This window comes from Sesamum indicum, linkage group LG16 (assembly GCF_000512975.1).
Source record: "Sesamum indicum cultivar Zhongzhi No. 13 linkage group LG16, S_indicum_v1.0, whole genome shotgun sequence".
In the NCBI taxonomy this organism is placed as follows: domain Eukaryota; kingdom Viridiplantae; phylum Streptophyta; class Magnoliopsida; order Lamiales; family Pedaliaceae; genus Sesamum; species Sesamum indicum.
This window is the reverse complement of record NC_026160.1, coordinates 4121386-4136015: the sequence shown is the minus strand read 5'-3', so window position 1 is coordinate 4136015 and position 14630 is coordinate 4121386. Positions and strand designations below refer to the sequence as shown.

The 14630-nt window shown below is 39.3% G+C and overlaps 2 protein-coding genes across 2 annotated transcripts; one reads left to right on the top strand and one right to left on the bottom strand.

Moving 5' to 3' along the window:
• LOC105178717 lies at positions 442 to 3311 on the bottom strand. The gene is made up of 4 exons (XM_011102247.2): positions 3174 to 3311; positions 2974 to 3073; positions 2035 to 2424; positions 442 to 894 (listed from the first exon to the last, which is right to left on the bottom strand). The coding sequence occupies exons 1-4, from the start codon at positions 3278 to 3280 to the stop codon at positions 766 to 768; spliced, it is 726 nt and encodes a 241-aa protein (XP_011100549.1). The 5' UTR covers positions 3281 to 3311; the 3' UTR covers positions 442 to 765.
• LOC105178749 lies at positions 4749 to 5201 on the top strand. The gene has a single exon (XM_011102286.1). The coding sequence runs from the start codon at positions 4749 to 4751 to the stop codon at positions 5199 to 5201; it is 453 nt and encodes a 150-aa protein (XP_011100588.1).

The following is a 14630-nucleotide window of genomic DNA, read 5'->3' as shown; positions in this document are numbered from 1 at the left end:
TTCACCACAAGTTTCTATATATCTCTTTATAATGATTAGGAAAATGCAATTATCAAATGCCAATGAACTATGTAAACAAAACTCATTTTTCATTGTAAAACTATCAGTAGGACACAGTCAAATTTATTCTATATTAAATAGAAAGTATTTATTTACTTTTATGTGATGAGTACTTTCCTTATCATCCAAATATTCTTTTATTTGGATTAATAATATAAAAGACATGATTTAAGAAGAATTTGAAAGGAGAAAGCTAGAGAAGAGAGAGGCAAAAATTTTATGGCTGGAGAAAAAATAACATAATCTAGATGCAGAGCAAAAGATTGCAAAAATTTCTGTTTCTTATGGTTTAATCTTATCAATGCAGTAAAAGATATACTAAGAAAATTATTCTAATATCCGCAGACTTGAAATATAGTATAAATATTTAACGATTGGACATGACTATAAAATCACGGCATACATACAACGATACCAGCATGCTAATTGTTCAAGCCACATACTCCCAGAAAGACAGACTAGCTTGGGAAGCAAGATGATAATAATAGTACTTGTGAGTTGTAAGATAATATTATGGAAAAAATTTGTGACTGAAGACAAGCCACAAAGTGTAAACCTAGAGATAAAGAGTTCATGAGCCAAACTAAAAGGACTAAAACAAACAGGCAGTTCGCCTACAATTTTTGTGTGTATGATCATAAATGCTACCATAGTCAGTAGAGAAATTTTAAGGCTTGGCAACTCACAAATGCATAGAGTCTGGTCTTATCCATATAATGCGCGCCAAGCCTCTTTGCTGTCCCTAGAAATCTTTGGTGGATTTTGGACAACCTTTTCTTTGGAAAAACTAAGAGATGAAATGCTGGCTAAGTGGTCTCCTATCTGGCATGTTACCTGACAAAAACGAATCAAATTAAATAGAGATGAATAAAGAATAAGTGCATACGGTGAAAGAAGATAATGAACATCCTTGAGCAGGAAAGCTGTCATTAAGCATGACCCGTGGGAGGCTTCAGTGCAGTGTTTCATGAGGTTGGGCGAGTTAACAGGGTGAGGAATGAGATAACAGCAAAAATGTTCTGCAGTATTCTGGCATTGTTGCTATAAATGAATTTCAAAGGTCAACTGGGACAGGGTTTCAGTACTTAATATGGGTCTGGCACCTTATATCACAATCAGATCAAATAAGGGGCTACATATGTGGTTGAACTAATTAACTTCTTTTACTAGATACAGCATTATAAATTCTCATCAAGCTTAAATAATCTGAAAAGTGCAACTAAGAACAACCACCCTGAAGCTCAACTTTTACCCCAAAATAAGGAGGTCAGTCGGCCAAGTTGTAAATTAAAATGGATTGCTGATGTACTTACTACTGGGCAGTACACAAGCCAAAAGACTTGGCCAACAACAACAATATGAATGGTACAAAAGTACCATTACCAAGTTCAAGTTAGTATTAACTTTTTGTGCACAGTAAAAACCTCTAATTTGTCAGAAGATTGTAACTCAGGAAACAAGAATTACAAGGAGGAAGAGTACCAAGAAATTCTTCACTTCAAAAAGGTTATTGGAAGAAGGTTGCATGGCAAATGTTTCACTTCATAATTACAGGTTCCTGACTATCTCAAATTAACAGCAACCGGCAACCAGTTATTCTACCAAATATATCAGAGAATTACGCATGACATGAAGCTCATTGCATGAGAATTAGTTTTTAGTTTTTACAACTATGCAACTGGTGAACATGTAATGTTGATCCTATACTACATCACAAATGCAACAATTTAGAAGAATAAAGTAGGGAAAACTGAATTTTTTTGTTATTGCCATTAGCTTAGGTTAGTGTTAAAGTAAAAAGCTCTCATGACTACATTTTAATCTGATTTGATTCTAAATATTTTCATCTAATTTAAATTAGGAGATAAAGTTGCAAAAAACATTCAAGTCTAATGCTAAAGGCTACACAGACTTCTCAACCTGTCCACAATAAGGAAAAAGAAACTCAGTGAGACTCAGGAAGAATCATGGTACCTCGAGCTCCTCTGTGGAGTTTTTATTTGATACGTGTTGACCACTTAGACCAACCAGCATAACCGTAGGAAGTTTCATGACATTTACCAGATGAAGCAACATGGCCAAACCCTCATGATAAATCTGGAAAAGTGGCGGGGACTTCTGCAATCTGGAGCTCAATGCCTGACTTACATCTGTTGTAGGGCCTAATTTGATGCCATAAACTGAAACCTTTTCACTTTTCTCTGTATATCTGTTTTGTAGTTTGAGTTTAGATTCTGGCACGAGAAAAGGGACTATTACTGTAGGCACAGTAGATAAATCCTCTCCAGCTAATTTCAACAGAACTTCATTCAGAGCACAAGCTAAGATTGGGGGCTCATAATTTTGCAAGTGCAAAATGGACACCTGGGAAGTGTACAAGGTTTTCAAATATCAGTCCAATGAAACTAGATAATCAATTTTCTAAGACAACGGATGCCAAACATGAATATAATTCTACATTTCCAGCTTTTATACAACTAAAAACCTAGTAGTTCAAATTCTAACTGGCATTAGATAATCCAAAGCTCAATATGGATTACAGATCAAAGAGCTGGTAGTTCAAAATAATCCCAGACAATTATATGTTCAAAACCTCCAATTCATCTTCGAGTAGGACCAACATCGCACCACGAGGTAAGAAATTATCCCCTTTTGCTTTTCAAACGATAATATGACCGAAAATTAACAGTAGTAAACAATCCTAACTGCTGTGACTTGAGATTGCTAAAATAATCCAAGTTCGACGCCCATAAACTCACCAATTACCATTGAATTCAGCTGCTAGAATCTTATTTGAATCACAGAAAACCCCAAGGAAACAGAACCAATTCACTATTTTCTTTTTTTTCTTTTTAAACAGAATTTTCCCCAGCTCAGGAGAAAGAAAAAGACGAACACTACTATGGCAATTACCTCATAATGGCCATTGGAACCGACAAAATGAGTGATTTCTCCAGACACCTTCTGATCCTTGACTCCGTAGCATTCCAACGGCAACTCAAAGGAATCGTTTCTGAAACAGAAGTAAAAGATCACAACATTATGTTCAGAAATAGCGAAAGCATGCGGAGGAAAACGGAAACAATGAAGGAAATTCCAATATGCTCACTCACAGCGTTTGGAAGTTTGATTCAGGTTTTGGGTGGAGGCCACCGGCGATGGCGGCGGAGAAGCCCTCGCCGCCGTTGAGCAGAAGTATCACTTTCTCAGCTACCTTCATTTTCTACGCTTTAATTTTGTTCTCTTCCCTATTTTCATTTAGTTTTGAAGGTTATATCTAAAAAGTTTAATTCTTTTGATTTCAGTTCTGAAAATTATTTAACTATTTAAAATATTATATTTTAAAATTTAGAATAATAATATAAATATGTTAGAAGTACTAAAAAAGTGAATTTAATAATTTTATCCAAAGGATTTTATTTATAAAAATTATTGAACCACATTGTTAATTTTACAAAATTAATTTTGGGTGTGAAAATGCAATTGAAGAAAAGTATAAGGGGTTAAGTGAGATAAGGCGAGAATATGATAGTGGTTAAAACATGATTAAGAGTTGTCGTAAATTGTTTTATTATGATGGATAAGTTAAGTTTTTGCACAATTTTAACATTATTTATAATAGTTATTTGTCATGATTTTAGTTTATAACCATTAAAATATAGACGACTAATGATTTTTTATTTTTCTAGTGTAAGTACCTATTGATAAGGGTGAATTATCAAAAGACGAAGTTACCCTTCATTAAGGGTATAATGGACATTTCAGTGAGTAAGCATCTCATTATGGCAAGGGTTCAGTAGATAATAAAATCCTCTGGTAAGATGTGCGGCCATCATCCAAGAGGATTAGCCGCCGCACGATCCGGAAGCAAGATCACCGCAGAACCAACTGATATGTAGTATGAGATCATTATAACGAGCACATACCATATATATTATGAGCTATCTTATAAATAAGAAGAAGGGAACCATTAAAGGGGTAACATTATTATGTACTAAAAAAAGATCTACGCAATTCACTATATTTTGAGATCTAACTTAGACATCGGAGGGTCATCGTTGGGGACGAATCCGACTAGCCTAATTGTCTTTCTTGATTCTCAGGTTCCATTGATCCATTCAACGAATACAGGGCGTTCGAGGTCATCACTTGAGGTTATATTTTTTGAGGCGGATCAGTTGGCGCCGTATGTTGGAAACGAATTCTCAAATAACCTAAGAAATATGGAAGGAGACTTAGGAGGAAATATGCCTGGATTGGAGATGACATTGGGAACTGCTGATAGGACCATCCAGTTGACGAGGATGGAGCTGCAACAGATGATGGAGGAAGCAGGACGAAATGCGATTGTGGCTTATGAATGCAGAACCACAACTCCCATCAAGAAAGAAGCCACTAAAAGAAAATTATTTGGAGAAAAAGATCATGTAAAAACTTCAGGAACGAGTAGAAGGGAAGCAAATAAAGGTAGATGCCCACCTTTTGAGGTCGGGTCAAGCAGTCGAGATAAAAGCCATCTCAAGGGACCCGCTATTTCACGAGCAGAGGTGGACAGTGTATCTAAGCAGATCGCTTTACTAGGAAAATAGATAGACGAGCTTAAGAGACAAGGTGAACTAGACTCTCAACATCAGAACTCACCCTTTTGCAACCAAGTACTGACGGCGATTGTGAGCCCGAACTTCCGAATGCCGAACTTGCCCAAATACGATGGAGCCAAAGATCCAATGGAACATTTGACAGAGTTTGATCTGGTAATGAATCTTTACGGGCAATCAGGTCCTATTAACGTGAAACTTTTTGTTACTACTTTGACAGGTAAAGCTCAAGAGTGGTTTACTAATCTACCCCACGGTAGCATCGAATCCCACGATCATCAAGTACAAAAATTCACTTTCCACTTCGCTAGCAAGAGGAAGCAGAAGCGATCTGCCACACATTTGTTCACCATAAGGCAGCACGACAATGAAACGTTGAAAAATTTTATGGGAAGGTTCAACAATGAAACCTTAGAGGTACAAGACTTGAGGATAGACATGATGGTCAACATCCTCATCCATGGGTTAAAGAAAGGACCACTTGCGTCTGCATTAGCAAGGGATCCCCCTTCAGACCTGGAACAATTGATGAGCCTGGCCTAAATATACATTGGTGAGGAAGAGATGAATGCTATGAAAGATGGAGTGGAAACTTAACGCGGATCGCGGAAGAGATCGAGGTCGCTATATAAAGAGGAGGATAAACGACCGAAACACGATCGAAGCAAGGAGCCTCCTTATCAACCAAAGTACCACAAGTATACTCCAATAAACATGATGCGAGCAAAAGCTTTGCTAATGGTGGAAAAGAAGGATGTCCTTAAATGGCCAAGGCAACTTGCCGGTTATTTTTGGAGGTGAGGATCGAGTGGTGTGGAGATTTAACGGAGGGCAGCATACTGCTCAGGACCTCTACCAACTATTTAACCCCCCTGAGCCGAAAGTAGGATGGTCTTTGCTACTTTCGGGCTCTTTGAAAATCCCTCGCCATTCGTTCATATTATGGCTCACAATCCTTGGCAAATTACCTTCCACGGACAAACCATGACTATCTCATCTTGGAGTGTGCATCTTGTGCGATGAGGGAGCTACGGAATCTCATTCACACTTATTCTTCCGATGCAGATATAGCCGTCAGTGCCTTCTTGAGATTCGCAGACGGATTCGATTTCATTGGCCTAATAGGGATTGGACAATGGATATAAAGTGGGCAACGCGAAAATGGAGAGGTAAGCACATTGTTAATATCGCTTACCGCACACTACTTGCAGCATGTGTCTACCACGTATGGAGGGAAAGGAACTTGAGGAGATTTAAACACTCTGAGAGGACACCAGCCACTTTGAGTATCCTGATCACTGATGATGTCAAACAGAGGATTCTTAGTGTTAATTTAACTTCATCAGTCAGCACACGAGCATTGTATAGATTATGGCGTATCCCTTGGATTGAGGGAGAAACCAATTGATGAACACATGTTGTACTGTACCATTACTTTATTAATGAAATTTACATTTACCAAAAAAAAAAAAAATGGCCAAGGCACACAAGATTCACCCCAGCAAAAAAAATACTCTAACAAGTATTGTCGGTTCCATCGGGAAAAAGGTCACGATACCGAGGATTGTTATCAACTCAAGGACGAGATCGAACGGCTTGTACGCCAAGGTTACTTCAAAAACCAAGTGTCAAAGAACTATCATGGAGGAGATCGTCGTAGCAGATCTAGAAGCCAAGAAAGAAGACCTGGAAAAGGAGATGATAAGAGACCAAGGAACATGGGAAAATGCACCTGTGAAAGGCATCATACACACCATAGCAGGAGGCTCAGCTGTTGGATACTCACGAAGGTCGAGGAAAAAGTTCGAAAGAAAGAGCTGGTCGCTCAAAAATAGGCAAATCTTGAGCATAACACCGGAATCAGAAATCACTTTTGGAGCTCATGATGCAAGAGAAAGGATTGGGAAGACAACGACCCCATGGTTATCAAAATGGACATTGCCAACTTCTCTATCCATAAAGTACTGGTGGATAACGGTAGCTCTACTGACATTATCTTCATGGAGGTATTAGCAAAAATGGGGTTAGATAATGCAAATTTGATACCAGTGAAGTCGCCTCTGGTTGGGTTCAGTGGAAGTGAGGTTGAATCTTTGGGAACAATCGAGCTACCAGTGTCTAAAGGTGAAGAACCAAAAAGGAAGACCCTGATGGTAAAATTCCTTGTTGTTGACACCCCATTTGCTTATAATTTTATATTGGATAGACCCGGTCTTAACTCTTTCAGGCCAATAGTATCAACTTATCATTTAAAAATGAAGTTCCCAACTCCAAATGGAGTGGGCAAGGTAATATAAGACCAGGCGGAGGCTAAGAGATGCTACAATCTATCCCTGAAAAAGGGAGAAACTATCGAAAGAAAGAGGAAATTCACTGAATCAAACAAGAATGAATGGGAAGATAGGAGAACTGAGAGAATAGAGCCCATAGATGAACACAGAAAAATTGAGCTAGTACAAGGAGATTCAACCAAAACGACCAAAATCTGGTCAGGAATGGAGAAAGGATTGGAAACGATGATGATAGCTTTTCTTCACAACAATGTAGACATGTTCGCATGGAATCCTGAGGTGATAGTTCTCCGGCTCAACGTCGACCCTACCATACAACTAGTTCAGCAAAAGAAAAGGACGTTCGGGGCTGAAAAGAATCGCATTATCAACGACGAGGTCAACAAATTGCTGAAAGCAGGATACATTTATGAGATTCAACATACGGATTGGCTATCGAATGTGGTGGTGGTACCAAAACCATCCGGGAAATGGAGAATGTGAACCGATTTTACCGATCTAAACAAAGCATGCCCCAAGGATCCATATCCGTTACCAAGAATTGACTTATTAGTGGATTCGGCTACAGGGTACGAACTTTTCTCAATGATGGATGCATACCAGGGATGTCACCAGATCTCTATGGCAAAGAAAGATCGAAGCCAAACATCTTTCATAACCGAGTAAGGTATTTTTTGCTACAATGTAATGCCTTTCGGACTAAAAAATGCAGGTGCCACTCCAAAGGCTGATGAACAAGATGTTTAGAGACCAAATAGGGAAAACGATGGAGGTCTAAATGGATGACATGTTGGTCAAAAGCTATCGACTAGAAAACCACTTATCACACCTAGAAGCGACCTTCGCCATTATAAGAACATATGGGATGAAGCTCAACCTAACTAAATGCACATTTGGTGTGGGAGGTGGCAAATTTTTGGGATACATTGTAAGCAGCCGAGGAATAGAGGCCAACCTAGAAAAAATTAAACTGATCCTGCAGCTGAAATCACCAACCTCAATAAAAGATGTCTAAAAACTGACTAGTAAGATCGCATCACTCAATCGATTTATTTCTAGATCAGCAGATAGAAATTTGCATTTCTTTAAAATTTTGAGAAAAGCAAAAGAATTCAAATGGACGGATGAAGGCGAACAAGCATTCTAAGAACTCAAAGATTATTTGAGATGACCACCGCTGCTGGCGAACCCGAAGGTAGGAGACACGTTATATTTGTATTTAGCAGTATCAGAAAATGCGGTAAGTTCTGTGTTAGTAAGAGAGGACAAGAAAATCCAGAATCTAGTTTATTACGTTAGTAAGATATTGCAAGGTGCTGAAAAGAGGTACACTGTTATCGAAAATTTTTTCTTGGCACTAGTGGTAACAGCTCGGAGATTACGAAGCTGTCATTCCTGCAGAAATTGGTGAAGAGACTTAGAGGATAGCGAGTTACAACCCGATGACCAACGAGGAGGAAAGGGCTTTCGATCTCACCATGGTGGAAGAAAGAAGGGATGCAGCTTATGCGAAAATACTCCACCACAAGGGATTGATGCTGAAAAATTACAACAGAAGATTGCGACCAAGAGAGCTGCAGATAGGTGACCTAGTTCTAAAGAGGGTCGAAGTTTCAAAACACGTGGGAAAATTGGACCCAGGATGGGAAGGACCCTACAAAGTGGTCGAAATAAAGAGAAGGGGAACATATAAACTCCAAGATGCAAATGCACGAGATCTTCCCCGACCTTGGAATATCCAGAACCTTAGGAAATTCTATGCTTGAGTACCTGAGAAAGGTCGAAATAATGTAAACGATCTGAAAAAGATCGTATTTTAAGTTCTAAATGCCTGAGAAAGGCGAAATAATGTAACTGATCTAAAAAGGATCACATTTTAATTTCTAAGCGCCTGAAAAGGGCTGAACAATGTACGCGATCTGAAAAAGATCAAATATTAAGTTCTGCGCGCCTGAAAAAGGAAAAAAATATAAGTGATCTGGAAAAGATCCCTTTTCTCTATCAGGTTGCATGAATCTGAAAAAGGTCAAGTCGCAAATTTGTTGACAATTGTAAAAGACTCGAACATCGTCAAATATTACAAAATGATCACAAGTTCAACTATTGAATCCAAAAGGATGGGTAAATTACAAGATATCAATCCTCTTCTATCTCATCTAGAAGAATCGCGAACTCATCTTCACTTGGTGGAGGAACCTCTTCGTCAGCAAAAGGTTGCAGCTTGCCATCAAGACCAGGATCTAATCTGACATGTCAAAATTAGGTGCAAACCCATTTAAAGTAGATACCTGGCCTTGCATCTGTCAAATCCTTACATTAAGTAATCTGCAACCTTGATCTCCAAGGCATATTCGAACTCAAGAGCTTTCATGAAATTGAGAGCGCCCTGGATACGGGCTTCTCGGATGCGTGCAGCAAAATCATCTGACTTGAGGAAATCTTCTCAACCCTCTATTGCACTTGAGATCTTCCCGGCAGCATGCCCAGCGGTGAACCCAACTTCTTTTCCCCCCTCCATCGCCTTAGCCACTTTGGAAGCCATATTCTCTTCTAACACTTTATTGCGAGCTTCAAAAGCTGCTCGCTGATTTTCAAGATCTTGCTCTCAGGCTGAAGTCTCAGAGATCTTGCTGCACAATTCATGATTTCTATGTTCAGTCATGATCGGATTCCTATGGAATCCCGCACACTTTAGAGATAGGCCCCGAACGAAATTGGCAGCCTAAGGAAAATGATGATCAGATAAGGAGCAAGGGATCAGATTCAAATAAATATGATAAGATACGAACCTGGATCAAAGAATGAGCACAGTGTTCTTCGAGACGGGTGAATGAAGCTTGTAGCAAAGCCGCTTGGTCGCATGGAAGGCAGCTCGCATTATAGAATTCCCAGGAATCTTGACCCTACTGAGTACCAAGGACACTGCTGCTTGAGGAAACTTTCCAATCTGGAAACAATTTCTCACCCTTCAATTGAGCAGTCAAATGATGAGGAGTTCGCAAATCTTCATGAGCTTTTCCACAACATTCTGTAACCTCATTTAAAAGCTCTATGTTCCTCCCTTCTTCCGCCCTAGCAGACTCCGATTGGTGATCTGCCGTAAGAGATTGAGATCGACTTCTTGTGTTGGGTCGCATAGGACTCTTACTCCTCATCCTGCGACGGCTCACCAAACAGGACTAGACTTGTCAGTACGAGAGCAATCATGCAACCTCTCAGCATTTGGGGACCTGCTTCAGATCAAACCCCTGGATCGCGTGTCCTCACTCCCAACTTCGATGGGAGTTGCATCCCTGGGGATGCTCCCCTCTGGAGTAATGGAATTTTTTCTGCTTCAGGACGAGTCGAGACAATCGATGGAGGGTGCGACTTGAGCGGCTGCAACTCTGGCTTGGGCCGCCCTAATGCATTGAGTAATGCGACCTGGATAACCATGTCATTTGCAAAAGAATAATTTTTTTTCTCAGAAAGTTAATTACCTACAACAGAGAGTTAAAAACCGAAGAAAGTGAATCTTTCACCTAATTTTCGGCATCAAAGAGCGCGTGGGACTGGTGAGGGAAGGATTGCACATTAGTCTTAGTAAGGGAAGGCAAGTGCCATGGCATGGGTATAGGTAAGACCCTGTCTTAACCCTCAACTTGGAGGGGTGCTGGAGTGAGATGCACGAGCGAGAGAACTTCTTCTACCAGGATTTTCTTCGAGTCATATTGGTAGGAAGTAAGGTTGTTAATCTGATCTTCTTCCAACCGTCCTCCTTTGATCACAGGTTTTGGTTTCTCTACGAACCAGTCACACTTAAAAGGCCATTCTCGGCCAGGTAGAGGTCGAATAAAAATAAACCTCTCTTTCCAAGGACCAACATTTGATGTAAGATGATCTAAGTACCTACAATCCCTATGGGCGGATAGATAAAAGAAGCCCCTATTACCTGATTTAGTGGATGTGGTAAATGAATACAAGGTCCAAAAGTTGTCAAAATTAGGTTTGAAGCGATGAACCCTCATTATAATTATAAAAAAGATTATGTGACGAATAGAATTTGGAGACAATTGCATGGGGCATACTTCAAGTCGACTAAGGATCTGAGCCACATAAGGAGCTAAAGGTAATTGTAATTCAGCTTCGAAGTGATTAAGTGAGAAGGCACAAAAATCCTTGGGTGGGCTATGCATGCGATCAAACGACCTAGGGATGACGACTTCGAAGCTATTGGGAATGAAATATTTCTCATTTATACAGTGAATTTGTTGTTTTACGGTACTAACTATACCCACCCAAGGGCTATGTTCTAACATAGCCTAAAATTTTTCAAAGTAGGACTATCAACTGAGTTAGACTCCTCTACTCGTTGACCACGATGCGACCTAACCCTAGATGGGCCCTCATGGAAAATGGGGGATTCAACTCTATGGGAATGGGTAGTAGAAGCAGAATTCAAATCAGAATTAGATCGTGAGGAAGACATAGTACCTTGAACGTCAGGGTTGAGATCGAACAATAGATATTGAGATCGATAGAAGAAAAGCAGCGATCTTGGGAAGATGATGAAGTCGGCAAAGATTTTTTCTAAATGGAACCTCTATATATATATAGGGCTGGGTGGGCCTGTGTAGAGATAAAGAACCACTCCAGAAATGACACGTGGTTGCACAAGGCCCGAGATAACCACAAACGGTCAACACGTGTCTCGCTCGAATCGAGGCTATTACTTCAAAAAGAAAGGAGATGTTTCGACTTCTACACGCATGAAAAATCACACATACAGAACTAGGGGACTAATGATAAGGGTGAATTATTAAAAGACGAAGTAACCCTTCATTAAGGGTATAATGGATATTTCAGTGAGTAAGCATCTCATTATGGCAAAGGTCCAGTAGAGAATAAAATCCTCTGGTAAGATGTGCGGCCATGATCCAGGAGGATCAGCCGCCGCGTGATCTGGAAGCATGATCAGCGTAGAACTAACTAATATGCAGCATGAGATCATTATAACGAGCACATACCATATATATTATGAGCTATCTTATAAATAAGAAGAAGGGAGCCATTAAAGGGGTAATGTTATTTTGTACTAAAAAAGGATCTACGCAATTCACTACATTTTGAGATAGACTTAGGCATCGGAGGGTCATCATCGAGGACGAACCCGACTAGCTTAATTGTCTTTCTTGATTCTCAGGTTCCATTGATCCGTTCAACAAATATAGGGCATTCGAGGTCATCGCTCGAGGTCATATTTTTTTAGGTGGATCACCTATCCATTAAATTGTTATTTATTTTTTTTTAAATCAACCTTAAGAATGGGATTACTTTTGAAATTTATTCACAATATTTATTGATATAATTAATTATGAAGTTATAAATTCAAATACCATAATTGTTTTAAAAAGACATTTATTCCAAAACCAGTTTCTCATAATCAAATATCTTATAATTACTATTTTCTACTTTCAAACAATCTTAAAATATTCCTTCGACAGGAACTTTAATAAAATTTTGTTGTTTTATACACTCTTAACTAGACTGTTGTTTTCAATATCCGAGACGCGTTTATTCTATTGACTAACCTACAAAACCATTTTCTATTCGACCAAGCGTTGTGGCCACAGACTCAATGAGTTTAAACACATCTCAGAACTCATAGGAGACTCAATTGTCACATATTGACACGCGAAGGTTTCTTTCTTGGAACCCGTCGCCCTCAATAAGGCTTATAATAATCAAATATATGGTCATCTCTCGGTAAACCTAAGATACAACCATCACACATATGCAACTGCCATGATTTCTCAAGTTCGAGGACTAATTCCATATTATTAAAGCCGAGGAATGCCAATCATAAAGACATAGCCTCAAATGTTTCCATAAATGATTCCTCGTTCATCATTTGAATCGGCTTGACAACCTATCAACCATTCATTAAACTTGCATAGACGTCCAATATCTGTTGTCAATGAAACATGATAGTTATCCAATGAATAAAACACTTAGTACAATTCTCAATAGGACTCTCGATGCCTAGCCTCTAGGTCCTCGATTTGGAACATTTCAGCCTCAGCACTCGGAAGTTGATTTCTTAACTGTCATCTAAGCCCAACCTAACTACAAGAGTTGTTCTATTGGTCCGTGGGCATTTGTTGTGATGTTAAAGCAATTCAACATAATTAGTAAGCACAACAAACACAGATTGCGAAAGACACTTACTTTATTCATCAAATTCAATATTACACTGCCAAGGTTGCTAAATAGGTTACAAAAATGCTCAATTAATTTGACTTCCTGTCACATATTCTAACAATCTCTTGCTTGACCTAAAAACTAATCAATGTGACTCAGACACATCTCTAAAGATGCTGAGCAACAGCAATCTACGAAACCATCTTGGCCAATGGCTTTACTGTGTTTCTAACGAACATGATGCGGTCTAACCGCCTGTCACTTCTTCCTACCATCTCTCAAAGAAAATGATGACGTCTAAAATTTTTTTTGGATCAATGATGAGATCTTGGTTTTTAGCTTGACGGCCTTATTGTAATCAATCAAGATAACTACTGGCTCGACAATGCTGCATCACATCGAGCATTAGATGTGATTTTCATCTAAACCACTTACTAAATAGCTCCCATAGCCACTTTATATTCAGTTTCCCTGGTGGAAGACACTATAGTATCTAACTTGAAACCGTTTTCAAGCCACCAGACCACCGTCAACCTGAATACAAACCGGGACTTGGTACCAACCACTTCAGATTGGAAACTAGCAACGGTACAGCCTTCCAAATTCAACTCTTTATCGTCGTACCCCTGACTAAAAAACATACTATATGCTCCCTACGATGTATGCAGAGGGGATGTCAAACATGTTTCTAAGTTTCTCATCAATTTTTGAAAATTGAGTCTTGAAAAGCCTAACCCTTTGGTTTATGAGAAGGAAACCAAGTTTTTCTTGGAGAATTGTGTGGGTTACTGTGCTTTAGTGTATACGAACATCTTGACAACATTCTAAATGAATAAGATGCAGCCTGCTTAAAGCACTAGGAGCGTAGCTAAGCTCTCACTGACATTCTTGTGTACAAAAGGTTGACTAGATCATATTTCCGTATGAGTTTGTCAAAACACGTATATTCCAGCTTTGGTAAAGGTCCAAACCTTCATGGAACTCCTAGAGTCCATATGGGAACTCAAAACCTCAAGCTAGTTTCCCAAATCGACGTCTAACATCATTTTCCTGTATGTCTTTGGATTGTTATCCAATTGACCTAGTTTGACCCAGAAATCTGCACCTTTGATGCTACTAGTGCCCTCTCGTTGACCTCTAGAAGACTAGAATACTATCAGTGGAAATTTATAGGTACAAATGAAGTTGTTTTATCTTACTGAGGTGTTGCCTCACTTGATCCCTCATGGAGCAACTCCTCATATCAGTATCCCTAAATAACCTCTTTTCCAAAAAGAATCCTTGCCATTTTCTTAGTATAACCAATGAACCTGCACAAATCATACCTCAAGTCTAGTTTGTCACTCACTAAACTCTTGACGTATGTAGGACTATCCCACACTCGTAGACATTTGTAGTACGCTGCTTTGCCATATCCAATATGGAGTCTAGGCCACGGTCTTGGAAGACGTCATATTCCACAACTTGGCCGTTGTCTTAAGAATGTACCCTGAGAATCATC